This window comes from Drosophila gunungcola, unplaced genomic scaffold (assembly GCF_025200985.1).
Source record: "Drosophila gunungcola strain Sukarami unplaced genomic scaffold, Dgunungcola_SK_2 000001F, whole genome shotgun sequence".
Taxonomy (NCBI): domain Eukaryota; kingdom Metazoa; phylum Arthropoda; class Insecta; order Diptera; family Drosophilidae; genus Drosophila; species Drosophila gunungcola.
The window spans coordinates 7,165,312-7,189,040 of NW_026453197.1; the positions used below are offsets into that span (position 1 = coordinate 7,165,312).

A 23,729-nucleotide genomic window follows, 5' to 3' on the forward strand; every position below is an offset into this window, starting at 1 on the left:
CTTGTAACCACAAAAAGAAAAATAAATAACTTAACTAAAACAGCGAAAAACAAACGGACAAACGCCGAAAGTTGTCATAGTTGTTGTTGCTAAATTGTTAGCTAAATTTTTCGCGGACCAACTTTATTTTCTATTCCACCTGAACAGACCTAGCGATTGAATCAAAAGTAACATTTTTATGGTTATGTATAGCGAAGGACACATTTGTAGCACAATATGTATCACTTTCTTTTGATCGCAAACTTTTATTTTGTTATAAAGCTTTTAATAAAGTCATATTTAACTAAAATACTATATCAAATGATTCAAACCTATTGATAACGGCTTAGCATATAGCACATTGTAATTTTAATACTAAGAGTTTAAATATAATTGTTAAAATTGTTTGACCTTGGGATTATTAAACTTAAAATATATATATTTTTGTTATTTATTTGTTTGTGTTTTATAAAATATTACCAAAAATTTTTTCAACTAACTTAGCATTTTTAATATGAAAAAATATCATACTAATTTGGCTTATTTTTTTCAACTTAACTGTACGTGCGCAATATATTTTCGTGACGATTTAGATGACCAAAAGGCTTCCTGTGGTGCGTGGGCCGTTGATGTTGTCGCGTCCAACGGCAAAGTTGCCATGTTGCGATGTTTCTCAGTTGCCGACTTCATGTTGTGTTCACCGCCAGCATTGCAATCAAATTGCGCGCACGAGTCAAAAAAAAATATTTGTAAAGAGGAAATGGAACAAAATTTGGCCTAGGACGAAGCTAAATCACCTTCACACACAACTTTATACGTTAAACAGTGCACAAGCATATATTTTGAAGGTATAAAATATGTGCAACTAAATAAATCAAATGAACGTTGACGCCAAAAATACCTGAGGTATGAAAGTTTGACAATCTTTCGAGAATTTTATACATGAACAAAATAGGATTTATATTAATTATATATTTTTTTTTACAGAAAAAATTCTAGTAATCAGCTTAAAAAAAATGTTGAATAGTTTTTAGCATTTTTAACTATTGTAATTAATTTATCACCCAACCTTTTTTATCAAGACCTTAATTAAAACATTTTGCTTTAATATTCAAAATCAATTAATCGAATCCCCCGAGAGTAGGGTACAAAATGTTTATAAGACAAAATTATAAGTGCATAACTCTTATTTCGGGTTGATACCGAGCGATCCAAATTTAATTTATGCAGTTTTGATTGCATTCGATGAGTGTTTTTAATTTGATTATAATGGTATTATGGTTATATACGGCGACAAAAGCTGAAGCATAATCGGCTATGTTTCGGGTTGGGGAATATTTATGAGGACCTAAATCAAAAGCGGAGCTACCTCAACCTGTTGGCCTGGAATCGGACCCACAAATGTCACATAAATGTGTCAACGGTGTTTTGAATTTAATTGAAAGTTTATTGGTAAAGTCCCGCTGTCTCTTTCCCCAATACCCGCATATTTTACCCACCCACGCGTGCCTTACCATCTCGTGAACCCATTTTTAAAGTTTGTTTAACAAATTTGTGCGGGGTTTCTCCGGCTTTATGTAACAAAGAGTTGTAACTAATTTCTTGGCGGCGTTTCGGTTTTGTAGTTTTTAGTGGTCAGCTAATGAAGTGTCTACAATTTTATTAGCTTACCTCTTCCGATTATCTCTTACGATGTGACTGCATTTGAATACGTTTTTTGGGTTGCAAATTAGCATTAGGTTAGTCGGGATGGTTTTAGAGTGCGTCATTTAAGATTGATGGATAAACTGAATTAAGAGATAGCATGGACAGGTGAAATTGTGAATTATATTATTTATTTGACCAAACATGTGATGCTAATTTCGTTTAACTTGAACAAAGCTTTCAATACTTTAATTATTACCATTATATTTTGGAAACCCCCGTTAACCCTTTTTATTAAGCATATCCTTACAGTTTTTTGCAAGGTCAGCAGCTGTTCAATTATCCCCGGCAAACATTACGACCACGCCCCGCAGTAAAATACCTAAAATTATGATTATGACAGCTCAGCGAGCCGACAAATCTATTTCAACTGCTCCCCTAGAAAAATGCAAAGAACCCAATCTATAATTTCCCGAAACCAAAGAAAGAAAATTTGACATTCTTCGTCCCGTGACAAATTTATAGACTCCGATTTCGGTCCAGCCTCTCATTGTATGATGCAAATTTATGACAAAACATATCCACACCGAAAGTGTGGAGAAAGGTAAACAATGGCCAATATGACGAACAAAATCAGAGCGGGTTGGAACGCGCCTAATAATTTAATTATGACTTTTTTTGCCGGGAGCATGCAAAATTTTCCAAATTGCATGCATATTGAAAAATTTTAAACCAACACAATGGTGGAAAGGGTTTTCGCACCAATTTTCCAAACAACAGAGGATCGGTTTGGTTTTTAGTCGGGTTGGTTTGGGTTAGGGGTTGGTCCGTTATGCCTGACTTATGTGTGAGTTCCTGGAAATTCCTGCAGCACAAAAATGTCTGCGATCTATCCATCATATCAGTCTTACCATCTAGACCACTTTTAACTATCGCACCCACGCGATAATGTCAATCAAAAAACTGTTAAATATTGCACGCTGGACACACTCCCTAGAATTCCACATTCCACAACTTTGAGTTCCCATTAAATAGTCATTGCAAGGGTATATTGGTGGATTTGGTATGTTGATAGCAAGTATTTTCATTATTTGGGATATCAAATTTGTGTTAAATTGTTTTTCTGTTTGAAAATGAAAAACTTTTTTTTTTAATTAAAAAAGAAGGTCTCAAAAATTACATACTGCATTTACTAAATGTAACTAATGTTAAGCATTTATCAGAAACTTTTTAAAAATAAAAAAGTTAAGGAATAAAGTATTATTTTCCGAAAGTACTTTTTATATTTACTATAAATTTAAAAAAGAATTTATTTTTTGCTTTTTAACACACCGAAACATAAAATATTAAACCAATTTAACTAAAATACTGAGTATCTCAACAGTGACTAATTCAATTCCTTTACTTTCAATTAACATTTGTCTCAATTACAAGAGCGTAACACGCAGTTGATGTCCCGCTGGCGATAAGAGGAGCGGATTGCAGAGCCGAGAAAGAGAATTACAGACCCTACCTGGAAAGGTTAACTGGTTTTTCCTCACTAACCGAATGAATGACGTGTGACCAGCGGTCAGCCTGAACGGAGTGACCAGAAGTAAATTGAATTAGAACAAAAGTCCGCCAAGGGCTCTATTGAATGATGATAATGACAATGATGGCTCTGGTCAAGTTGCGTGTCCGCCTTTAATGGGATTTACATGCCAAGCGCAATTAGACAGGGAGGAAAAAAACTACGGAACTGGGTAAAGTTACATTAAGTTGACTTTTTCAATTTGAAATCTATTGGACTTTGGATTTTGAGATACAGTAAAATGTACATACAAATATATTGTCCAAAGCCTAAAAATATTAAATAAATGAAAATTATTTTATTTTTCAATATTTTAATTTAGTATGCTTACTCGAATAAAAAATAAAATTACTTTTGCTGTACAGATTTATCAAACTCAAGTACAGTTACGATTTTTAACGCGACCGTCAATGTTTACACATTCAAGTGGTTTTCGTATAATTTGCATATTTAATGAGGTGAAACGCTTAAGGTTGCAGTTGGGTTTTATTTCGTTCTCTTTTCGTTATCGGCTTGAAAAACAAATAAAAATTATTTGAAAAAATATAGGGAAAATTGTATCATTGATTAGCGGCGGAAAATTGTCGCAGGCCAAAAAAGGGATGCACTGAAAACTCAAATGTAATGAAAGGGTTAAGGGGACTTACCTGAGGGATTGAGGGGGTCATTTGTAATTTGCATACTGAACAGTGGAAGCTGCAAACAGGATATGAGTGCAATCCCACCAGGATTTGTTCACATAAATCACTGGGTGTGTTTTTAGAGAGATAGTAGGAGAACGGCATTTGCATTTGTCTCCTGGCAGATGTCGCCGGAATAAATTAACAATTGGTCAAGCCATAAAGACCAACTAATGTGAGGCCTAATCGAATATCAAACATTTCGGATACACATAGAATTGGAAACGTAATAAGGAAAAGTAAGTAAAGTAAGGACCTCCTTTCAAGACAATAGGTTTTTTAATAAATTCATAACAAATTTTATTTACTTAAGCAATTTTATTTAAAGCCTTAGAAAAATTAATTTTAGTAAGCTAAAAACAAAAATATAACTAAGAGTATTAAACATTTTAAGATTAACAAATGTACCTCCCTCTTGGCAAATTGTTATAAATTCTCTGCCGTAAAGCAATTTGTTCAACAATATCTGTGGTAAAATGCTAAACATGGCACTCTCTTAAGCAAACAACTACGACTACCCCGCATGTTAACCAACCTCTCCTGACTGTCGATTTAGCTCAGACAAAAGCTTCGAAATGCATATAGTGCAATCGATAATAAATTAAGGGATATGAGACACCGGATATAGGTATGAGTGTTTGTTAAACAAATGCCCAGGTGTTGAAGTGCGACCAGCCGAACATAGGGAAAAACCACTAATAAACTGTCAATGGCATTGAATCATTCGTACCACTAAGTATTTGCATGAATTTATATAGACTTAAATAAAATTGTTGACAAAATTAAAGCGTTAAGCCAAAATAATTTCTTAAGCCATAAATGTTAGCATTTTTTAGACATAATAAAATAATAATAATCAAAAGCTGAGATGATGGACTCACAAACAAGGAACATGGATTAAATATAAAAACATGGATTAGGAAAATATATTAAATCCGATTTTATGATTTAGTTTTCTAGATTCTACACGCAATAAAATAAAGCAAAACGAAATAAAACAAGCTTAAGACAAGTAACAACATTGATCGGTATTCCCGGTATGGCGATTTTTCAGTCAGCTTAGATAGAGATTATGCCGACAACTTCCGTCTGCGAAGCCGTCTCGGAAACTTAAATTGAACGCACTACGCCGCAAAGTATGCAGCTGCATGGCCCTCCCGACCTCAGAGGCCCACCCAATCCCGCCAGCCACTTTCTTCAACCCCTTTCTCCACGCTTTTGCGAACCCCTTCCCCTGAAAACACAAAGAGAAAACAGTTCACTTAACCAGAAAGCAACACGCAAGAACAACTCAAGGCAGCCTGAGGCGGGTAAACAGAGACTCGGAACCAGAACCAGGACGAATCCTCGTCCCTGGAACTAACTTTCCCTTCTCCTCTCACATGGTAAATTCTCACCCAGGACATGGCAAATATAGCAATGTTAGTAAATATAAGAGCACTGGGAAAAATACTAACAAGGTTTTATCATAGCAATTAAAATAATAATAATAACATAGCCCTCCAATATTTAAAATTAAATTTTATATCATGACTTTGATCATAAGTTTTAAAACACCTATACTTTTTATTTTAAAATGGTTAAGGAAAATAAAGGGAATTGTTATAGATCAATACTCACTAAAATCGGTTATTGTTTAATTTATTAGGCCCTTTTTTCTCATTGTGTAAAAAATAGCCAGAAGGAAGGGAACCGAAGGTTTTCACTTGGCTCGTGGCATTTGAATTTCTGATGCATTTTCGATTTTGCTGGAACCTCCTTCCTCATACGCATTTACAATTTGTGCTCTATTTTCTTTTGTTGCACAGAAATTGCAGCATTGTTTATTTAAGAGCTGTACTCGTCGAGGTTGTTTTTGTTTTCGGCTGTGTGTTCATTTGTACTTGGCTGCGTATTTATTTTTGATTATATGGTGACTGTTTTTTTGGGCAACGCATTAGCTAAATAACAAAAGCGTGGAAAATTGTGTCTGCCATAGCAAGCTTTGTGTACTTAACCTTTAGTGGAGCAAGGACATGCAATAATAATTATCAAATTTTTTGTAGTTTAGTGTAATTACACTGGGCAGCTGGCAGGGGAGAGACAACTGTAGCCAAAAGCCCAGCCGTGAACTCGTCGCGGGCGATGAAAATTAAAATTTTAAAAGGAATGCTCAACTTGGCCAGGGAGTATGTGTACAGTATGATGATAGATATTTGAACAGTAAACCCAGTAAATGTATTATAAGAAATTAAATCGCGCTATATAATATTACCAATCAAATCTATATTAATTAAGGTCTTTAGATCTGTTTGTAAACAAACAAATTTAAAAAAAATGTTTAAAAATATTACATTTTCAATAAAAGCAGAAAAATTCAATAGTGAAAATTAACTGGCTTTGGTTTACTAAATGTTGTTTTAAAATAAAATTGAAAGGTCCATGCTTTACCCTTTAATATTTCATTCTGGATTTTAATATTATTATCAAGCTTTAACAGTATTTTTTCCACAGTCCCTTTTCTGGATTCTGGTAGCTGACACAGAGCATGAGTGGAATCCCAGCATAAAATAGTCAAGTGAGAGAACGACATAACCGAAGTGAGAAAAAGGAAGGGCGGTAGTGGAGAAAGTATCCTTTTTATTCCTTCACGACACTCCACCTGTAAACCGTCCGCCAGCAAAGCCGTTGCAATTGCATTTAACGATTAAAAATAACCCGGCAAAAGGCGGTTTATGTGTGCACCTAACTACAACCGGGGCCAACATAATAGTAGACTATAAATATAAGTGACCTAGATTTAAGTAATCGAATATTATTTATGACAATTATTATGTTCTTATAATATGTACAATGTACCATAGGCCCAAGTTATAGGGCTCAGCTTAAAACTATAAGATGCTTTTTTAATATCTTAATATATAAAAAAAATAAAATTTTATAAAAAATAACTTACGTCATTTAATTTTTTAAAGACCCGAATTATATTATTATTCAGCTATCGCTTTACATAAGGTTAAGGTAAAGAAAATAAGAAAATTATTTTTAAACCCGTTTTGACATGATATCAACCCCCACTGTATATGTGTAAAAGAAGGACTTCAGGATGCCCTAGAAGGGAGTTCACTTCATAGGCGGCCCAACTGTCGCATTTCCGCATTGCAAATTACTCCTTTTATTTCTGACATTTTTTGTAATTAAGATAAAAGCAAACCCACGGCGAGGAAATGAATTAAAAAGGACACAAAGCTCTTGAGTACTTGACAACAAAGCGGTTAAAGGCGGCAATTGAGAAGGGACAAAGGCCAGCAGAAAGAACACCCCTTACCCGCCCACAAAAAAGTTGTCAACAATTGATTTAAGCCAACAGTGACAGTTTTATCTGCAGTCCATTTTGATTTCAAGCTTAACCCAAAAAAAAGGTTAGCAAGTCCATTTTGACTTTAATTTAAATTTAAACAAATTGCTTTAAAATGAAAAAAAGAAAACAAAATATTTTTCGTGTCTAAACTCGAAGTAAATTTTAGATAATTAAATTATTATTTACATATTTTATGAGTTGTTTTACTATAGATTAAATTGCAATTTTTTCTATATAAAGTAATAAAATTATTCAAGTTGGAACTTTATATTTTGATGAAAAGATTTAATAAAAATGTTCTTATTTAAGCCAGCCAGAAATGACAGCATAATTTTCAGCCAACGGTGACCTGCTGGGCGGAATGAAAAGGAGCCTGGAAAATTGTTAAATGTGGCATGCATAATTGCAACTAGAAAACGTCAGCTTATCAAAAATTAAAAAAGAGCAGCGAACACGCCCCATGGAGATGGCAGATCGGCGATCAACAAACCTCAGCCAGACAAAACATTTTCAATCCTCGGACAGCTGCAACACCCGAAAACAGTGAGGAACCCAAGCTCATCGAGGGCATTACAAGCTCATCAAAATCTCGTGCACAGCCTCATCATCATCATCAGATCCTTTTCCTCCCTCCCTCGATTGTCATTCAAATGAACCCGTTTCACGTCAGCCGACTGACTGCTCCTGATATTTTTTGTGACATTTTCCGTATTAAAAACGTTTTAAAAAACAACAAACATGCAGATTTAGATGCCGAGGGTTGATTTCCGGCCAACAGCATCCGCGTTAAAATCTCCGCTCAGAATTGAAACATTTTGACCCAGGACCTATGGGATAAGCACTTTTGAAGTGGTCGCTGCAATATCGGCTATTTGAAATCAACACAAATCGTGATCCAAAGGGACGGCGGTCAGATCCTAAGCAACCTAAATCTATGGTCCTTTATTTTGACAAACACAAAACAATATTTTGAGGCAGAAAGTGAGAAGATGTAGGCGAGATAAGAAAACATATTTGATGCTAATCAGTTCACTTTTGTTTTCATATTTTGACAGCAACAAGAGTCGTATATAAAATAGAAATAAATGATAAAGGGGTTTAACTTATCTGTTAGGGACATCAGAATTTAATTTAAAACTAAGAAAGAGATCTTATCAGCTATGCTAAATTTTAAGTGTCTTTTATTTTATTTTAAAACACTGTTAAGTAAACAAAATAGAAGTGCAGTTGAAATGATTCAATAAAATATATTTATTTTATTTTAATTATCTCCACATTTAATACTTGCTGGCTAATTTTAACTTTATGAATTGCAATCCCCACATTTAGGTAGCTTTTTTAGTACAGTTAGAGCATTTGTGTAAAGGGACCCGTCAATTAACGGCAATTTATATGGCCACGAGTTCCTGGCACGAGTTTACCCTTTTCTCCCTCAGTCTGGATTTTCAATATTTCCGTTTCCTTTCCAAAATAACGACTAAAGCGAAACAATTAACAATTGTTGTAGCTGCGCCTGCGCCCAGCGGACAACAGCAAAACAAACAACAAATCAAAGTATAGAATGTATGTATTTTTCTGTGCAATGTATTTTGTGTTCTCTTTTTTTGTATGTGATGGCGCGAAATGGAGTGCGCTTTAATTTGCATAAATTACCAGTAAAGGGTTAAAAATAATGGGAGGGAGTTCGGGGAGGGTTGGCCGAGTTGAAGTGGTCGCCTGCACTTGAAAAAATCTGTTGCAAATGTACAGACACCACACGAGCAACTCCTACCAGCTCCTTCCGCTCGTCTGTTTTTGTTCTTGGACGCTGAAGTGGTTGATTGCAGTTATGGACCATGGATACAGTTTGCCCCGGAGCGATCTTTTTATATGGACGAGGTGTGTCCGCTCAGCTCAGCCGTGAAAATTGTAATGTACATGGCAATTCCATTCAATATAGACAGCATCCAGATGCCGGAGAGTTACGCAAATAGCCAAGGGGCACAGGCAGGAGCTTTGGGTTAGCAATCATTTTAAAACCCGCATAATTGTCGGGATTTGCACGCCAAACGCGGGTGAGAAAATGCCTACATTTCGGGGTGGTCGAAAAAGGGGTTAATGTGGATGGGAGGAGTGGCCGGGTGAGCCTAAAGTGGGCGAGCCTTTAAAAAGATCTAGTGGTTACAGACAAACATTTGCAGCCAAAGCCACTATCTCGCGTAACAAAATTGTAAGTACTCACAGAAGTGCTTAGATTATCAAAACTTGCTTTAAATAAATATTTACTCAATATATATCGTAATACATTCAAAGCTAAACATGTTTTAAAATTTTATTTAAAAAAATGTTACTCTAGTCCTAGCCCAAGCAAACATTTTAAAGAGGGTGCAGCTGAGGTGTTTTTGCTACGAGTTCTTTGTGATCTTAATCCAACCACAATCAACTGACAATTCTCGAGTATTTAATTTCGCATAACAGATAGTCGTGGATTTTTCCCACTCCCTTCTCTCTTTGGCCAATATCCTCTACTTTTTGAATTCTCCACGGGTGACAACTGCAGGCATTTATTGAATGTTAAAATCCGCAAAGGACGAATAAAAAAAGGTGCATATGAAATCCAAAGAAAATGCCGATAAAGGGAGACAGATAAAATCAGCAGGCACCGCAGGATATTTCAAAGAAGGGGATTACAACACCACCCGAAAAAAAAGAAGAGGCCTATAAAAAAATGTATATAAAATTAAACGTTTGCACGTGCGATGAAAGCTAAATTCGAATTTACAAAATCAAATCAATTGCAGCGTACTTCAAATAAATTCGAAGATTCCGGTGCGTAACTCAATGTGATAATTACAATCAGTGGCGTATGAAGAATTTTGTTGAGGGGGGCTTTAAACGAAAATTGTTGTAAAATACTAGCTTATAACCGAATTTACTGTAACTTTATTTTTTAACATCCAAAATCTCCATGCCTCCACCTCTGATCACGACCATCATTGACCATTGACTATAAGCACGATGATGGGGATACTTGACATGTCCATCAATAATTTATTCGTACAGTAATTGCTTTTCATGCTGCGACGAATATACATAAAAGAAAGTTTTTATACTTTTGGCAATGAGCTATTAACGAAACAGCGAATGAACTGAACAAATAATTTGGTAATGGGACTACATGTATTTAATTATGTCATAATGGTGGATTGTAATAGGCGTGCTGCTGTGAAATAATGTACAGAAAATAAAAATAAATTATACCAATAAAATAAATTGTTGCATGAGGAAGCGTTTGTGCTGGAAACGCTGTTGTGCTTTTATATCAGGTGTTCGCATATTTACCATCCAAGCTAAGAACAGATGTTGCACTTAATTATTATTATAATTGAGTTGTAATGTTAAAATACTATCATTACAAATTAACATTCTGTAATGTGATCTTTAAGACTTTTATTGACAAGAATAAGATTAAGTAAACAAGACAAAAAAATGTAAAAAAATGATTATAATTTAAACAATATTAGTATGCCAAGAAAAATGCACATCCTGCGATTTCAAACAAAAAAAAAACATATTTGTGTATTTTTGTTTGAGAAAAACTATGAGCTATCTGATATTTGTCGTTCACAAAAAAAATTATATTAAAGTTGTAAAAGTAATAGTTGGATAATAATAAGAAATAAATTAAATAAATTCAAAAACTTAAATTTATTATAACTTAAATTTTAATATTGTTTACAACGTTTGATCTTTATACATCAGACTGAAGGCTACGCTTCTCCGAAACATTTTATCAAATTTGGGTACTCACCCTTCAAAAATATGTTAATGCAGTTTAACAACTCTTAAAACAGCAAAACAGCCAAAAATCATTAATGCACACAACAGAGGCACTTCACTACGTATAAGTACCGAAAAAATGCGAATCATCCACCAAAAAACTGCGAGAATCATAAATAAACGTTGACAAAACTTTGACTAAGGTCGATTAACCATCCCTCGAACGTAGGAGGTCAACACGGGGAGGTCACTCGTAAAAAGGCCGTAAAAAATAGTGAAATCGGCGTTACACAATTCTGAAATAGATGGATGATTTATGGACAGCTGGACAGACGCCCGGAACTCCAAAGGACTTGAATAAATCGACTGCGCCTGCGCACAGCTTGACAATCCGAGGCACTTGAGGCTAATTTCCCAGCAGTTGGCCAGCCGATTGAAAATATTTTTTAATTAAAAAATCGACATGCGTTTGTTGAATATATTGAATGAGTAAGTGACTGAATGAATGGGTCGGCGAATGCATGAATGACAATGTTGGTGCACACGCGTATTAGGTTTCCCCCGCGACACGAGAACATGTTTTTCAATTTTCATGCCAGAATAATTTCGCATGTGCGGAAAACGGAGTACAGCTAAATGACAAAAACACTTGCTCGCCAAGCTGTGAAAATGGCCAAGTGGAAATCAGACACTGGACATGGCATTGACCATGTTCAATACCGGGTCGCTGAACATTGCGTATTTAGCTGGTTGTGTTTTAGTTGATTATTTTTTTAAATAAAAATAATATGTTGTATTTTTTTGCATGGCACTAAAGAGTCTCAACTTTGAAGCAAGAAAAATCCACTTAATTCTCTTAACAAATGTCACAAAATTATTTAAAGTTTGTGTTTAGATTTACTTTGAATTTGTATCAGGAATTAAAGCAAGAAAGTAAAAATGAAAGCTGATGATTAACCAGAAATAACTGACAGTTGAGTTATGTTCCCTGATTCATGGCTTTTTGTTTCTTTTATCAAACATATAAGAACGATTTTTGCCTATCTTAATTGAAACTTTTTATTTTTCTGAAACAGTGACATATCGAAAGTGAATTCCCTCGGCGATCATCTGCCTGAAAATTGTAGTTGCGTCACATAAATCTCCTGGTCTGACTTTCGATCGCATACCGGCCACGCCCCTCAACCCTTGAGAGATAGAAACAATGTGTATGCCACCACCGAACCACTCAACCACTGAACCACTTGAATAGCGGCATCGGGACATAAATCTTCAGATGGGACACCAAAAATTTGTCACTTTCACCGCGACAAAAAGAAAAAACAATTGACAAATGTGCGCAAAAAACTGGGGAAAACTCCCGAAAAAGGTAGACAAAATCGTAATGCATAGACAAAATCCCGCCACAATAAAATATATATGAAAGAGAGAAAAGCGCAGTGAATTTTACGGTAAATTGGCTGAGCACAAAGGCAACCGCGAGAAGTCCATTTAATCCTTTTTGCTGTACAAACTAATGACAGCGAAGTTGCCACTCAAAAGGTGAAAAACCGAGGGAAAACATTGTCAGGATGTGAATGGACACAGTGTCCTGCTGCGAAAGGCACGCGTTGCAAAGGGAGGATGAGGATAAGTAGCAGCTGCGCCTGCGCCAAGGATACAATTCGAAAATCGAAAGTGACCAGGGAAAAAGGGGTCGAAAAATGCGGTCGGCAGTACAAATTGAAATGCCAAAATCATTTCCATCGGCCGGCATTATAATTACAAAACCAACAAATGCGATTAACTGGACTATAGAGTCGGACTGTAAAATTCCAGGGGGTTCAGTTTTGAGTAGTAAATTCACGCCTCGCTACACAAAAGCGCTGTAAATTATATTGTTAGACGAACTGACCACCGTCCAGTTCCGTTTCGGTGTCCGTGAAATTGCCAAATTCCCATAATTGCAGCTCCTGAAACAATGGACAAAATTTACAGCACAAAACAGATCGGACAGGACGAATGACGGAACCCTCGTCAGGTAGGAGGGGTGGTAAATTTTATTAGTTTGCTGTCATATGCTCATCGACTGTTTGTTTAGGATGCTGGATGAGCGGAGCACCAGTAACGGGAACGGCAACACGCACAGGACATGACAGGACATAATCATAAATATGGCAACTAAATTATGAAATGGGTGTGCCACTCCCCCTCCTTATTCTCCGCGAGGCTTATTGGTCACGCTTGCCCAACTCAGAGTATTGATGTTTTAAAAAATTATTAAAGATACTCACCAAATATTTTTCGGTTAAGCAATTAAATAATTTACTACTTTATTTTGTAGGCTTAATAATTATATAAACAATCGGTTAGCATATATTTCCATATTTTTCAATTAAACGTATCAATTGCTTCTGAAGATCCTGCAGAAAACTTTTTTGAGGAAAATAAATTGTAGTCTTTTGTCAATCTAAAAACTAAACTTTTATATTTTCCTAGGCTTAAATGATATAACGCAGTAATATACAAATTTATAAATAACAGCCAATGAAAAAAATGCTTTGACGATGACAGTTATCTTTTAACTCATTGTGTTTAAACTTTACTTATGGAAGTTAATTTCCGTTCTGGTTAGACTTGAAATCCATTCGATGTGCTGCAATAATTTAAAACATACAGTTTGATAAGATTTTTTCGAATCGTCTCAAAAAAACAATTTTTAATTGAATTTATGCTGTTGAACAGTAGTAATACCACTGCTTGCTAAATTCTGCACTGCTTTGAATAGCGCCGCATTTATTTAGTGTGTGATTTACAAACTATTGAGTCAGGCAGCCAACACCACCTAGCGACGAAAAAAGTATCTTGAACTTCATGTAAGAAACATGTATACGCTATGTAGAATATATGAATAACATGTATGTTGAACATAGACTGCCGCCATCTGTTAAAATAACTTACATTACTGGCAGCCCCAAATCCTGACTGTGACATCTGGCAACGCCACAACCAACGGTCACAATTAATTTAAAATAAATTTTGTGCGAAAATATTTGTATATCCTTGCAGGGGCAGTCAGAAGTTTTTAACGCAGTTGTGGAGACATTTTCAACGCTATAAAGATACGATAAACTGTATTAAATTAATTTCAATTAAAAAAAACCTAAAGTGGCTTGGAAAAATGTGATCGAAAGCAAAACAATTGGAAAACTATAAAATAAAAGTCATTTTATGAATTTGCGGTTCCTTTTCTAAAAACGCTGACGTGGATAACTTAATTATAGGAATTTCCAAAATATTAGTCATGTTTTAACTATATTTTGCTTTATTGAATTAAGTCACTGGATTTTGTACAGTCTTTATCAGTAACTAGAATTTGAGTGAAAACTTTTTTAGTCCCAATTAAAAATTGAATGTTCCAAGTAAAAAAATTCTAAGACCATTAATTTGTTATTCAAAGTTTGTTATCTCTTATCTAGAAATGTAGCTCGTCAGCATTAAGCTAGTAAGCACTGGAAAATTGTATTTTTTTCCGTTAAGCTAAAAACATGCCATACAGCCATTTCCACTTATGTTGAAAAATAATTAAAATCAAGCAGACCATTATATTCATGGTATCTCCTATAACCATAAATGCCACAGTTAACGACAATCTTTTCGATATCTCTGAAAAGACAACTTTTTAAATAAAACTCTTTAAAAAAGTACATTGTTGTCTCATTTATTTGTTAGTTCTCAAGGGCTTCTCCATTTTTGGGGATACTTGGGGATTACATACGTGTATACACAAGCAATTCCAAGCGAAACGAACTTACACAATATACATTCTAAAGGGTCCCGTAAACAATGCTCTACGTGTTCATCAACTACGAATAATGAAACTAAGGTCGACTCTGTGGCAGATCATCTGAGTTATTCGAATAGATTGGGTGGGGTTGGGTTCTGGATCGGGATTCGAATCTGGATCGTCTTAGTTAAGTGCGTGCGTCTAATATTACCTTCTATATATATGATCTTTAGTGAGTATATTTATTTTGTGTTCGATTGTGTGTGGCTTTTGTGATATTTTCGTTTGCGATATCTTAGTTAATTTGATTGCATTTCTGTATTGTTTTATCGTTTACGGTTTCATACGACAATGTTTAACTCTTATGGGGTAAAATTTATGTTTCCGTTGCGATATTAAAGTGCTGGTTAATGTGGTATTTTTGAACAAAGGAAACAGAATTAAGAATTCGTAACTCGTTCGTTATATCTTGTATACTTCCATATATGCCTTGGATTCTCCATTAAATTTCATTCAATGGGTAAACTGTCTTTGGCTTTGTTTGCTCCTTGATTATATTTGTTGCTTTTGTTTCCCTAAAATATATTTTTTATAATTTATATTTAAAACACGTCCCACATTGGGAGCTTAAAACGATTTTAGGCTACAGTAAAACATTTTCAATGCGCCAAGCTGCGAAGCTTTTAAGTCTTAACTATTCAGTAAACTACCAGTAAAGTGTATATTTCCGTATAATTTGAAAACGGTTTCCCTTTTATTATGTTTAAAAAAAACCAACTAATCAGCAGGATGGTTTCTTTTTTGTGTTGTTTTGTGGCTTAGTAGTCTAGAGATTAGCTTCAGTGAAGAATATTCTAGTTAATTTCGAATTGCTGTAAAAGCAACCGGCTAAAGTTCAATATAAAGAGAAAAATATTATTGTTACCAGAAGAAAGCTTTGAGTGTGGATTTAGCAAAGGCGGGAGCAGCCCAATTTAATGTTTCTAACTGAGTGGGTGTATGTGTTTGTGTCGAACCAAGATTATAATTGCCTTACCTTAACCAACACTTGCAGTGGAGAAATGGTCCAAAAGAGTTTTTAAGAAAGATTCTGTTATTCAACTTAGAAAGCATAAATTAAGAAGTCCAAAACGGAATCTAGAATTTAATGCGTTAAAATTTGATTGTATGCGTTTTATAAATGTTGTTCTGTAGCTATTGAAAAACTAAAACTACCTGTTTTTTGAACTGTTAAAAGTTGCCTATCTTTAAAAAGCATAATTCGGTGAGCCAATACGAAAACTTTAGAATCCTGAATTCAATTCGTTTATTTATTTATTTTTTTGATATTTTTAACAAACATTTGACTACAGGCATTACGCTAATTTTGAGCATTAAGCATTTAAATCACTTTCCTTTCAAAAAACTCTTTTGTGACGCCTTCCCCACTTAACCATCTCATACCTAGCCTAGCAGTTCTATAACTCTATGGTTCCCCGTTCGATTTCTGCTCTATTTGGTTTCTTTATCACATGCTTTGCATTTCGGCTGCTCAAAACGTGTCTGTATGTGCGTGTATATAGTGTATTAAGTGTGATCAGGATCAGGATCAGGGTCCGCCTTAGAGCTTGTCGAGGTCGGGTTGCTCCGGATCGGTTGGACTGATCGGGGACATTTCCACACTGTCCAACAGTGGTGTCTTCTCCTCGCTGCAAGTGCTGCCCGGGGCATCGTCCATGTCCATGACGAAGATCCTCGAGAGATCGGCCCCACTGAGGGTCAATCTCGAGGGGGACTCGTCCATTGAACTGGTGGCACTGCTGCTGTTGCTGTTGCTGTCACTGCTGGTGGTGCTCTTTTGGGTGGCTATTGGGCTACTGCCAATAGTGGTGCTCGGTATGGCGATGCTCTGGTCAAGGGACTTGGAGGGCGTGCGATAGCTGGCAGTTGCTGAGTTGGTGGTGGCCACTAAATTCGATTGGCTGGACTGAGCGGACAGCGAGGTGGTCTTAATATTGGTCGTCTTCAGGTGGCCGCCAATGGAGCAGCTACTGCTCCACCTGCCACCGGCCTGATGGTGCTTCTGGTGGTGCTGGTGCTGGTGCTGTTGCTGAAGCTGGTGCTCCTTCTGATTGTACTGCCGTAACCCTGCGTTACTTTGCGATGATACCGTTGGATTATTGTCATCGTTGAAGCTAATCTCGTCCTCGCTGTGCGTGTTATTAATGGCCGTCTGTTTAAGTCGCACCAAATGTCGCTCGGAGTACGATTTCCGGGCGTCCATAACTCTCAGATAATCGGAGGACTCGCCCAAGTCCTCACTCTTCGAGCTGCAGTATCTGGCTGAGTTTCGCGAGCCACTGCCATTGCCGCAGAAACTGGTGGTGACACTCAGCATTTGCTGGCTTCCGCTGAGCGATCTCCGGCTGGCCTGGGAACTGCTCCTGCTCTCGTACTGATGGTCCCTTAAAGAGCAGGGCGAAATCCTGGGCGAAGGATTGTTCTCCATCAGGGAGTCGTTGCTCTTGGCGATTCTGTTCTTACGGTAGAACTTGCTGTCCCGCCAGAGGGTCTGTCTTCCGGTTCGCTGCATCTCAATGCAATTGCCCCCCGGCTGACTGGGGGGCGTTTGGCTGGTGGGCGTGGCCGTGGGCGAGTCCTGACCTTGACCTTTGCTAATGCGAAAGGAGGCGTGCGTGAGCTTCTTGTACTTCTCGCTCTGCATATTGACGCGATTGTCCGAGTGGGTGCGATCTGCCATCGGCAGAAAGGCATTATCGATCCGACGCTCCTCCTCCAAGGAGCGAAAGGCCAGCCGATTCACGTGCTTCAGGTGCTGCTTATCGGAGGTCCTCTTCGGGGACATGTCCTCGAAGGAGCTCACCTGGAAGGGACACTAATTAAGCTTTCATTCACATCGCAAGAAAAATTTTAAAAACTGTAAATGTTCGACAAGAATAGTAAATTTATGAAATAAATGGATAAATATAAAAGCTAATGTTACATTTCAAATGTGTTACCTATTAAATTTTCTTTCAGCAATAAAATAAAATATTAAATTAAGTAATAAAATAATATAGATTTGAAAACGTCGAATATGTAAAGCAGCGGAAATTGGGTCAACTGGCTAATTTTAACTATTTGATTGAAGTTAATGTTACTACAATAATTTGATTATTTACAATGAAGCTAAAGAGACGAATTTTGTTTTTTAAATGTATTTTTAAGTACTCACTAATTCGATAATTAAAATGGTCATCTGGCGTTACCTTTTTTTTTAATTTAGTTAATATTTATTTAAATAGTCATGTTTTTGTTCTTCCGTCCGCAGTAAGTCTACAGAAATCAGTGCTTTAAATATCGTTGGATATAACCTTTTTAGTTCCCAAGATTTGTAAAAGAATTCCACTTTTACCCCTTACACTATGCTTGCATTCTGTTTTTTTTTCCCAAGTATTAATTCTTAGGATTGTCAGAGTAGATATCTCGAAAACTAGCCTACTTGCAAACGATATTAAAATGTACTCACCCTGTACTTTTGTGAGAACACCTCTATCATCCCCGACCGCTTCGAGGGCGATGTGGTGTAGATGGAGTTCTGATCGTTGACCAGGATCTTGGGCGGATCGAACTGTTGCTGCTGGGGATGTCCCTGTCCCTGTCCGTGACTATGGGCCTGACCTTGACCCGCATTGCTGGTGGAGGCCAGCGAAGAACTGCTCGAACTACTGGTGGCTGTGACCAAAATCTTCGGTGAAAGCGAAACGGGAAACTGCTGGGGACGTATGTTTCCGAAGGAGCCACAATTCGAGCCAGAGGAAGTGGAACCCGTTCCCGACATGGCATCATCGATGTGCAGGAAATTATTGGGCGAGCTCTCGCGACAGGGCGAGGATATAGCTGAGTCCTGGGAGACCATACTCCTGGGTATGGTGGCCAGTTCCAGGCAGGTTTCATTGCCGCCCGTGGTGGTGGCTATAATGACGTCCTCCACGCCCTCGTCGATGGGCGACGAAATGGACTGGAAGCTGCTCAAGCGAATGCTGGACGAACCGATGGAAAGGTCGTTGTCGGTCAGAGATCCAAAGGCCGAGTCCTGGGAGGGATTGCTGCGGCCGTACTTGAGGCACTTGAGTGAGTACTCCAGACGCCTGCTCTTCGAGTTCTTGTAGTTGCACATATCGGCAGTGAGTTGATGGTTGAAGGACGCCCCAGCAGCCGATGAGTTGCAGCCTGGAGCATACAGCCTCTGAGCCACTCCCGACGAGCCGCTGGCCTCCTCTTCGGGCTCGAATTCCTGCTCCTCATCCGCCTCCTGCCCCTCATAGACATCGGCCACGGCTCCCTCGGCCAGCAGGACATCCAGGTTGCTCTGGCTACTGGTACTACACCGAATTGTCGGCGGCTGGGGATCCTGACCCCCCAACGATTCTTGGCCATTATCGTCCGAGTAGAGGGCCGCAGGGTCACAGTAGTGAATGGGCGACTCCGACGCATATGAGTGGACATACGAGTGGGCGGAGTGCCATTGCTGCAGGCGGAGCAAGTGCTGCCGATGGCAGCTCCCACCGACGACAATCTCCTCGAGGAGACCCTCCTCCGAATCGCTTGATATGTCAAATGAGTCCATTGTTCGGCTAATACTGTGGGGTCGGTAGGTAGGTAGGTTGGTAGGTGGGGGGCAAAGGGGAAAAAGGTGAAAAAGGTGAAAGAGGTGAAAAAAGGGCAGAGAATAACCATCAGAATTTTCAGAATTTTGCGATTCCGATCCGGCAGAGCTACCGGCGGCACCTGATTCGATTTTCTTTTGTGTTCGGATATGCAGAAAAGCCATGGCATGTCATTGTATGCGATGAATGCACTGATGGGTTTTTGTGAGTATGTCAATGAAAGTGGGCTGCACTAGAAGCGTCAATACGTGCGTGTTTTCAATCAAGCTCAAGTTGGCAGCTTTGCTTTCAAGCTCCTCCACAAACTCAATTAGTGACCCCAAAAATGATTGGTATGCCGATATATAACAAAGTTTCTAGGATATGACATGGATATCTCAAAGTGTGGTAAATTCAATTAGAAAGCAAATATATGGTACAAAAGTTTGCCTGTATCTAGCTTGCTAAACTAAAGTATTTTCTTACACATCCTAATTAATTTAACTTTTTCCCATGCTAGACACTAAGAATTCATTGAAAGATGTATTTAAAATATTTGCCCTAGTTTAAATGGCTTTGTAAGGAGGCGATACGACTTTTGGATTACAAAAAACAAAGAGCTTTTATCAAAGTGTTTGATAGCCCAGAATATACATCGAATTATAGAACTAACAACTAATGTCTTGGAAAATAAGAGCGAATTGCACATTTTAATCTTAATCTGCGTACTGAGAATATTCTGTCCTCGAAGCGAACCAAATATTTCCCATGTACTAAAAATTCTACAGCATGCAATCAACAGAACAAAAACAGGAACATTTTAATTACAAGCTCAATAAATGGGATTTATTGAAAAGAGTTAGGCAAATAGCAAGGAAAACATTCTAAATGAATTATGCAAGCCGGCAAATATAAAAACAATAGTAAACAGAAATACATTGGATAATGTGGTTTGCACTTGTTAAATATATAAATACATATTCTATGTACTCTGCTGACCCTCCTCCGATGCAGGTTGCAATTTGTGGTGCGGAGTGGGTTGCTTGCTGGGTGGTGCAACATGTGCTGCGTGGCTTCTTGTGGTGGTTGGAGCATACAAAAATTTTGCCACTTACCACTTTTAGCTACAACAAACATAGTTACATTTTTTTGCAGCACTTAGTTTCATTTTCCGTCTGGTATAAAAATTGTAATTGTCGTACAAAAAAATGATGTTGCTTGCTTTCTCGGTTTATATATATTGGTTTTATTTAATTTTATTCAGGTATTCATTTGGGATTTATTTCACACGATGTTCGTTTTGTAAAATTTAATTGTGAGATATTTTTTTTGTGAGTTGTTCATTGTTGGTTTTTGGGGTACGGATTCAGGTTCGGATTTCTTTGGTTTAGTTTAGTTTGGTTTGGTTTGGTTCGGTTCGGATTGGTTTTGGATTCGGTTTAGTACATACGAAAGACTTCATAGGGCGCAGGCAGAACACTGATGTTGTTGTAGTTGTTGTTGTTGGTATTTGTTTGTCGAACGGGTTATGTAAATAAACAAATGCAGAAATGCAAGAGTTTGTAAATCAAAAACAAAACACACACATAGGTAATGTAAACAAAAATGAACGTTGATAGACATTCAAGAGCGGATCGGTATGTGTGTAGTAGATGATGGGTTTGGTGTAGCGGCAACTGTAACGGGAACTGCAACGGTAACGGTTTTCTGGGCGCTTTCGCAACACTAAGATAGATAGACACACACACACACACAACAAAGTTGAGTAGTAGTAGAGTAGTAGTAGGCGGTAGGAGAGAAAGAGAGAGTAAAACATTGCATACGGAAAAAATACTTTAGTTGAAAAAATCCTCCACTACATATATTGTTAATTGTTATGAAAGTAAAACATGCGTTTGAGTATTTAATTATATAATTTTTTTTTTTTTATTAAAGGCAGCAGAGTAAATTTACACGGGGTCAGAGATGCTTAAATATACATGAGGCAACAAATGAGCACTTTTTTTCCTGTATTTATTGTTTTGGGACTTTTTCTCTTGCTAGTTCGCTTATTTCCCTCGTTTTTACCACTCAATTATACTCCTGTCTTGTATGCATAATTTAAAATTCTGCCTACGGTTTTTTGTTGGTAGATGGGCCAGGCGGCGCACAGTCCAGGACATTATCATAATTACCTTTAGGCACGCACTGGCACACGCACATCGTCAAGCAACACATGGCAACATATTCACAGTGTTAGTTTTTCTCGCCTCTTCTCGTTTCTTTTTGCCTAACATCTCCGCCGATGTGTGTGTGCTTTTCTCTTTATTAGCCCGAAATGCGAGTGCACACCACCTGGATTAGCAGGTTCGTGCGCAGATTTATTTGGCGCCCAACTTTGGGCTCTTCCATGCAGCCTACGAGATTTCGACTACTTTATAAAATGTTTTGGTTTTAAAGATTGCCTCTAACTTTGCGAAGGGGGCTTAACTCTAAACAAGTTAAACAAGTTAATAAACTAGATTAGGAGACCCGGGACGGCGTTTGCGCCCAACATGTGACCTATACATTACTCGGCTGCAGTTTATAAAATCCGTGTATTTTATGTTATTAGTTTTAAGTTAGTGTTAAGTCTATGAATCTCAAATAAAAAAATAATTAATGGACAAATTTGCTATTCTATTATTATTATTATGTTTTTAAGAATAAAATCAGGACGTAATTAACATAAAACTAATGGCGATAAATGATTAACATTTTAAAGCATTAGTAATATATAAAATTACTAAACATATTAAGTAGAGTTTTTTGTTTAACAAACTAACTATATTCTGTCTACAGAATCATCACTAGTTAAAACGCACTGTTTTCTTTCATAAACCTTGAGAAACATAATCCTACACTGTGTTGTTAAATTTTTGATGAGCATACAAGACTTGTTTTTCCTCTCACACCGAAAAACATGACGATGAGCAGTGTATGAGTCAGTGTGTGTGGTGAGGGATATATGTGAGATATGCCAGTGACTGACAAGGTAAAAATTTGCACAATTTGCATCTAGGTGGAAACAAAAAAAGCAACGTCTGTTGGGGCAAACACTCACCCAGTGCGTCGATCGTGCGGCGTCGAAGGGGGCGTGCAGGGCGAGTTGGCCTCACTCAGGGAATGACCCAGGGAGGCGCATTGGCGCTTCTTCACCGCTTGCAGTAGGTTCAGGGTGGACCTGCTGAGGCTCGGCTTAATTGTCTGCAAATAAACAGTGCTATAGTTGGGAAATACAACATAAAGGCTATTTCCCAATGTACTTACACTAAAACAGGGACCGCGCAGCTCGCGCAAATCGATGCTGCGAAAGAGATCGCAAAGGACTAGGTCCTCAACGGAGGGGCAGACACCGCTAGGCGGCTCAAAGATTAGACCTAATATTTCCAGAATCTGTAAAGAAGATGATACAATCTAAGTAAAATTCTTCGTAGCTCCTCATCCAAAGTTTTCTGTCAATTTGTAACACTAGGATGTTAGCAAATAAACAATACATTACTTTTTTTCTTGTCTGAAAAAAATAAAAATAAAAAAAATAAAGTATAAAATGATACTACCAGATAAAGATAAATATAATAATATAATTTTGTAGTACTTGCTGAGGCTCACCTTATGTTCTGGTGCTAAGCCATTTTCATATTTACTGACCTGGCCAATTTGTGGGTAGTGCTGCAGCTCCATCTCGAGCACCCGCATGGACGGCTTGGGGGTGGTCAGCTCCTGGCCCGTGCACATCTCGTACAGCAGGTGGCCGAAGCAGACGATATCCACGTTCTCGATCTCGGTGACCGAGCGGGACCACATGACGGCATTAATGCGCGAACTGAGGCCCAGAAGGCCGTTCTCCAGGCCCGATAACCTGATGTGGGCGGAAAAACAAACAAAAATAGGAATAAATGTCACAGAAAATGCATAATTAAATGGCGGATCCTTCCTCCACTCCATCCCCTTGCTTTTCGGTCTTAATTATGCAATACATTCGATGGCGGGTCTGCCATATATATTGATGGCCAACACGTGGCTATGGCGGCCACAAAGTGTCTACTTTTATGGATTTATGTGCGAGCGAGAGGGGCTTGATATCATCTACCATCTCTTTCGCCACTTGCCATGCGCCTTTATGACAAAGAGCATATGTCAGACCTGATATGACAATATTATGGTACTACACGGTGTTGTATATTGCGGATTGGCTGGGGCTTTCGGTTCGAGGGTCCTGCCAAGGATTCTCAGTGTTCATTAGAGCAGAATATTGCTGACTAGTTGATAAAGGTATCCCAAATTGGCTGACAATAGCCGTTCTGAACATGCTAGTTGCCGTCACAGTTTACTTTTACTGGTT

At 37.7% G+C, this 23,729-nt stretch overlaps 1 protein-coding gene across 12 annotated transcripts in view; it reads right to left on the reverse strand.

The window, feature by feature from the left end:
- Nucleotides 1-14,668: 14,668 nt before the first annotated feature.
- LOC128261322 (slowpoke-binding protein) overlaps nt 14,669-23,729 on the reverse strand; it is a 38,399-nt gene continuing 29,338 nt past the window's right edge. For 7 of the 12 annotated variants that reach the window (XM_052994967.1, XM_052994965.1, XM_052994968.1 and 4 more), the window contains 5 exons: nt 23,036-23,246; nt 22,655-22,780; nt 22,449-22,591; nt 18,247-19,360; nt 14,669-17,613 (listed from right to left, as the gene is read on the reverse strand). In XM_052994967.1, the coding sequence (XP_052850927.1) occupies nt 16,339-17,613; nt 18,247-19,360; nt 22,449-22,591; nt 22,655-22,780; nt 23,036-23,246 (2,869 nt within the window). In that variant the 3' untranslated portion in view covers nt 14,669-16,338. Of the gene's footprint in view, nt 17,614-18,246; nt 19,361-19,384; nt 20,846-22,448; nt 22,592-22,654; nt 22,781-23,035; nt 23,247-23,729 lie in introns of those variants that run through there. The other 5 variants (XM_052994973.1, XM_052994962.1, XM_052994972.1 and 2 more) reach the window with 3 other exon arrangements.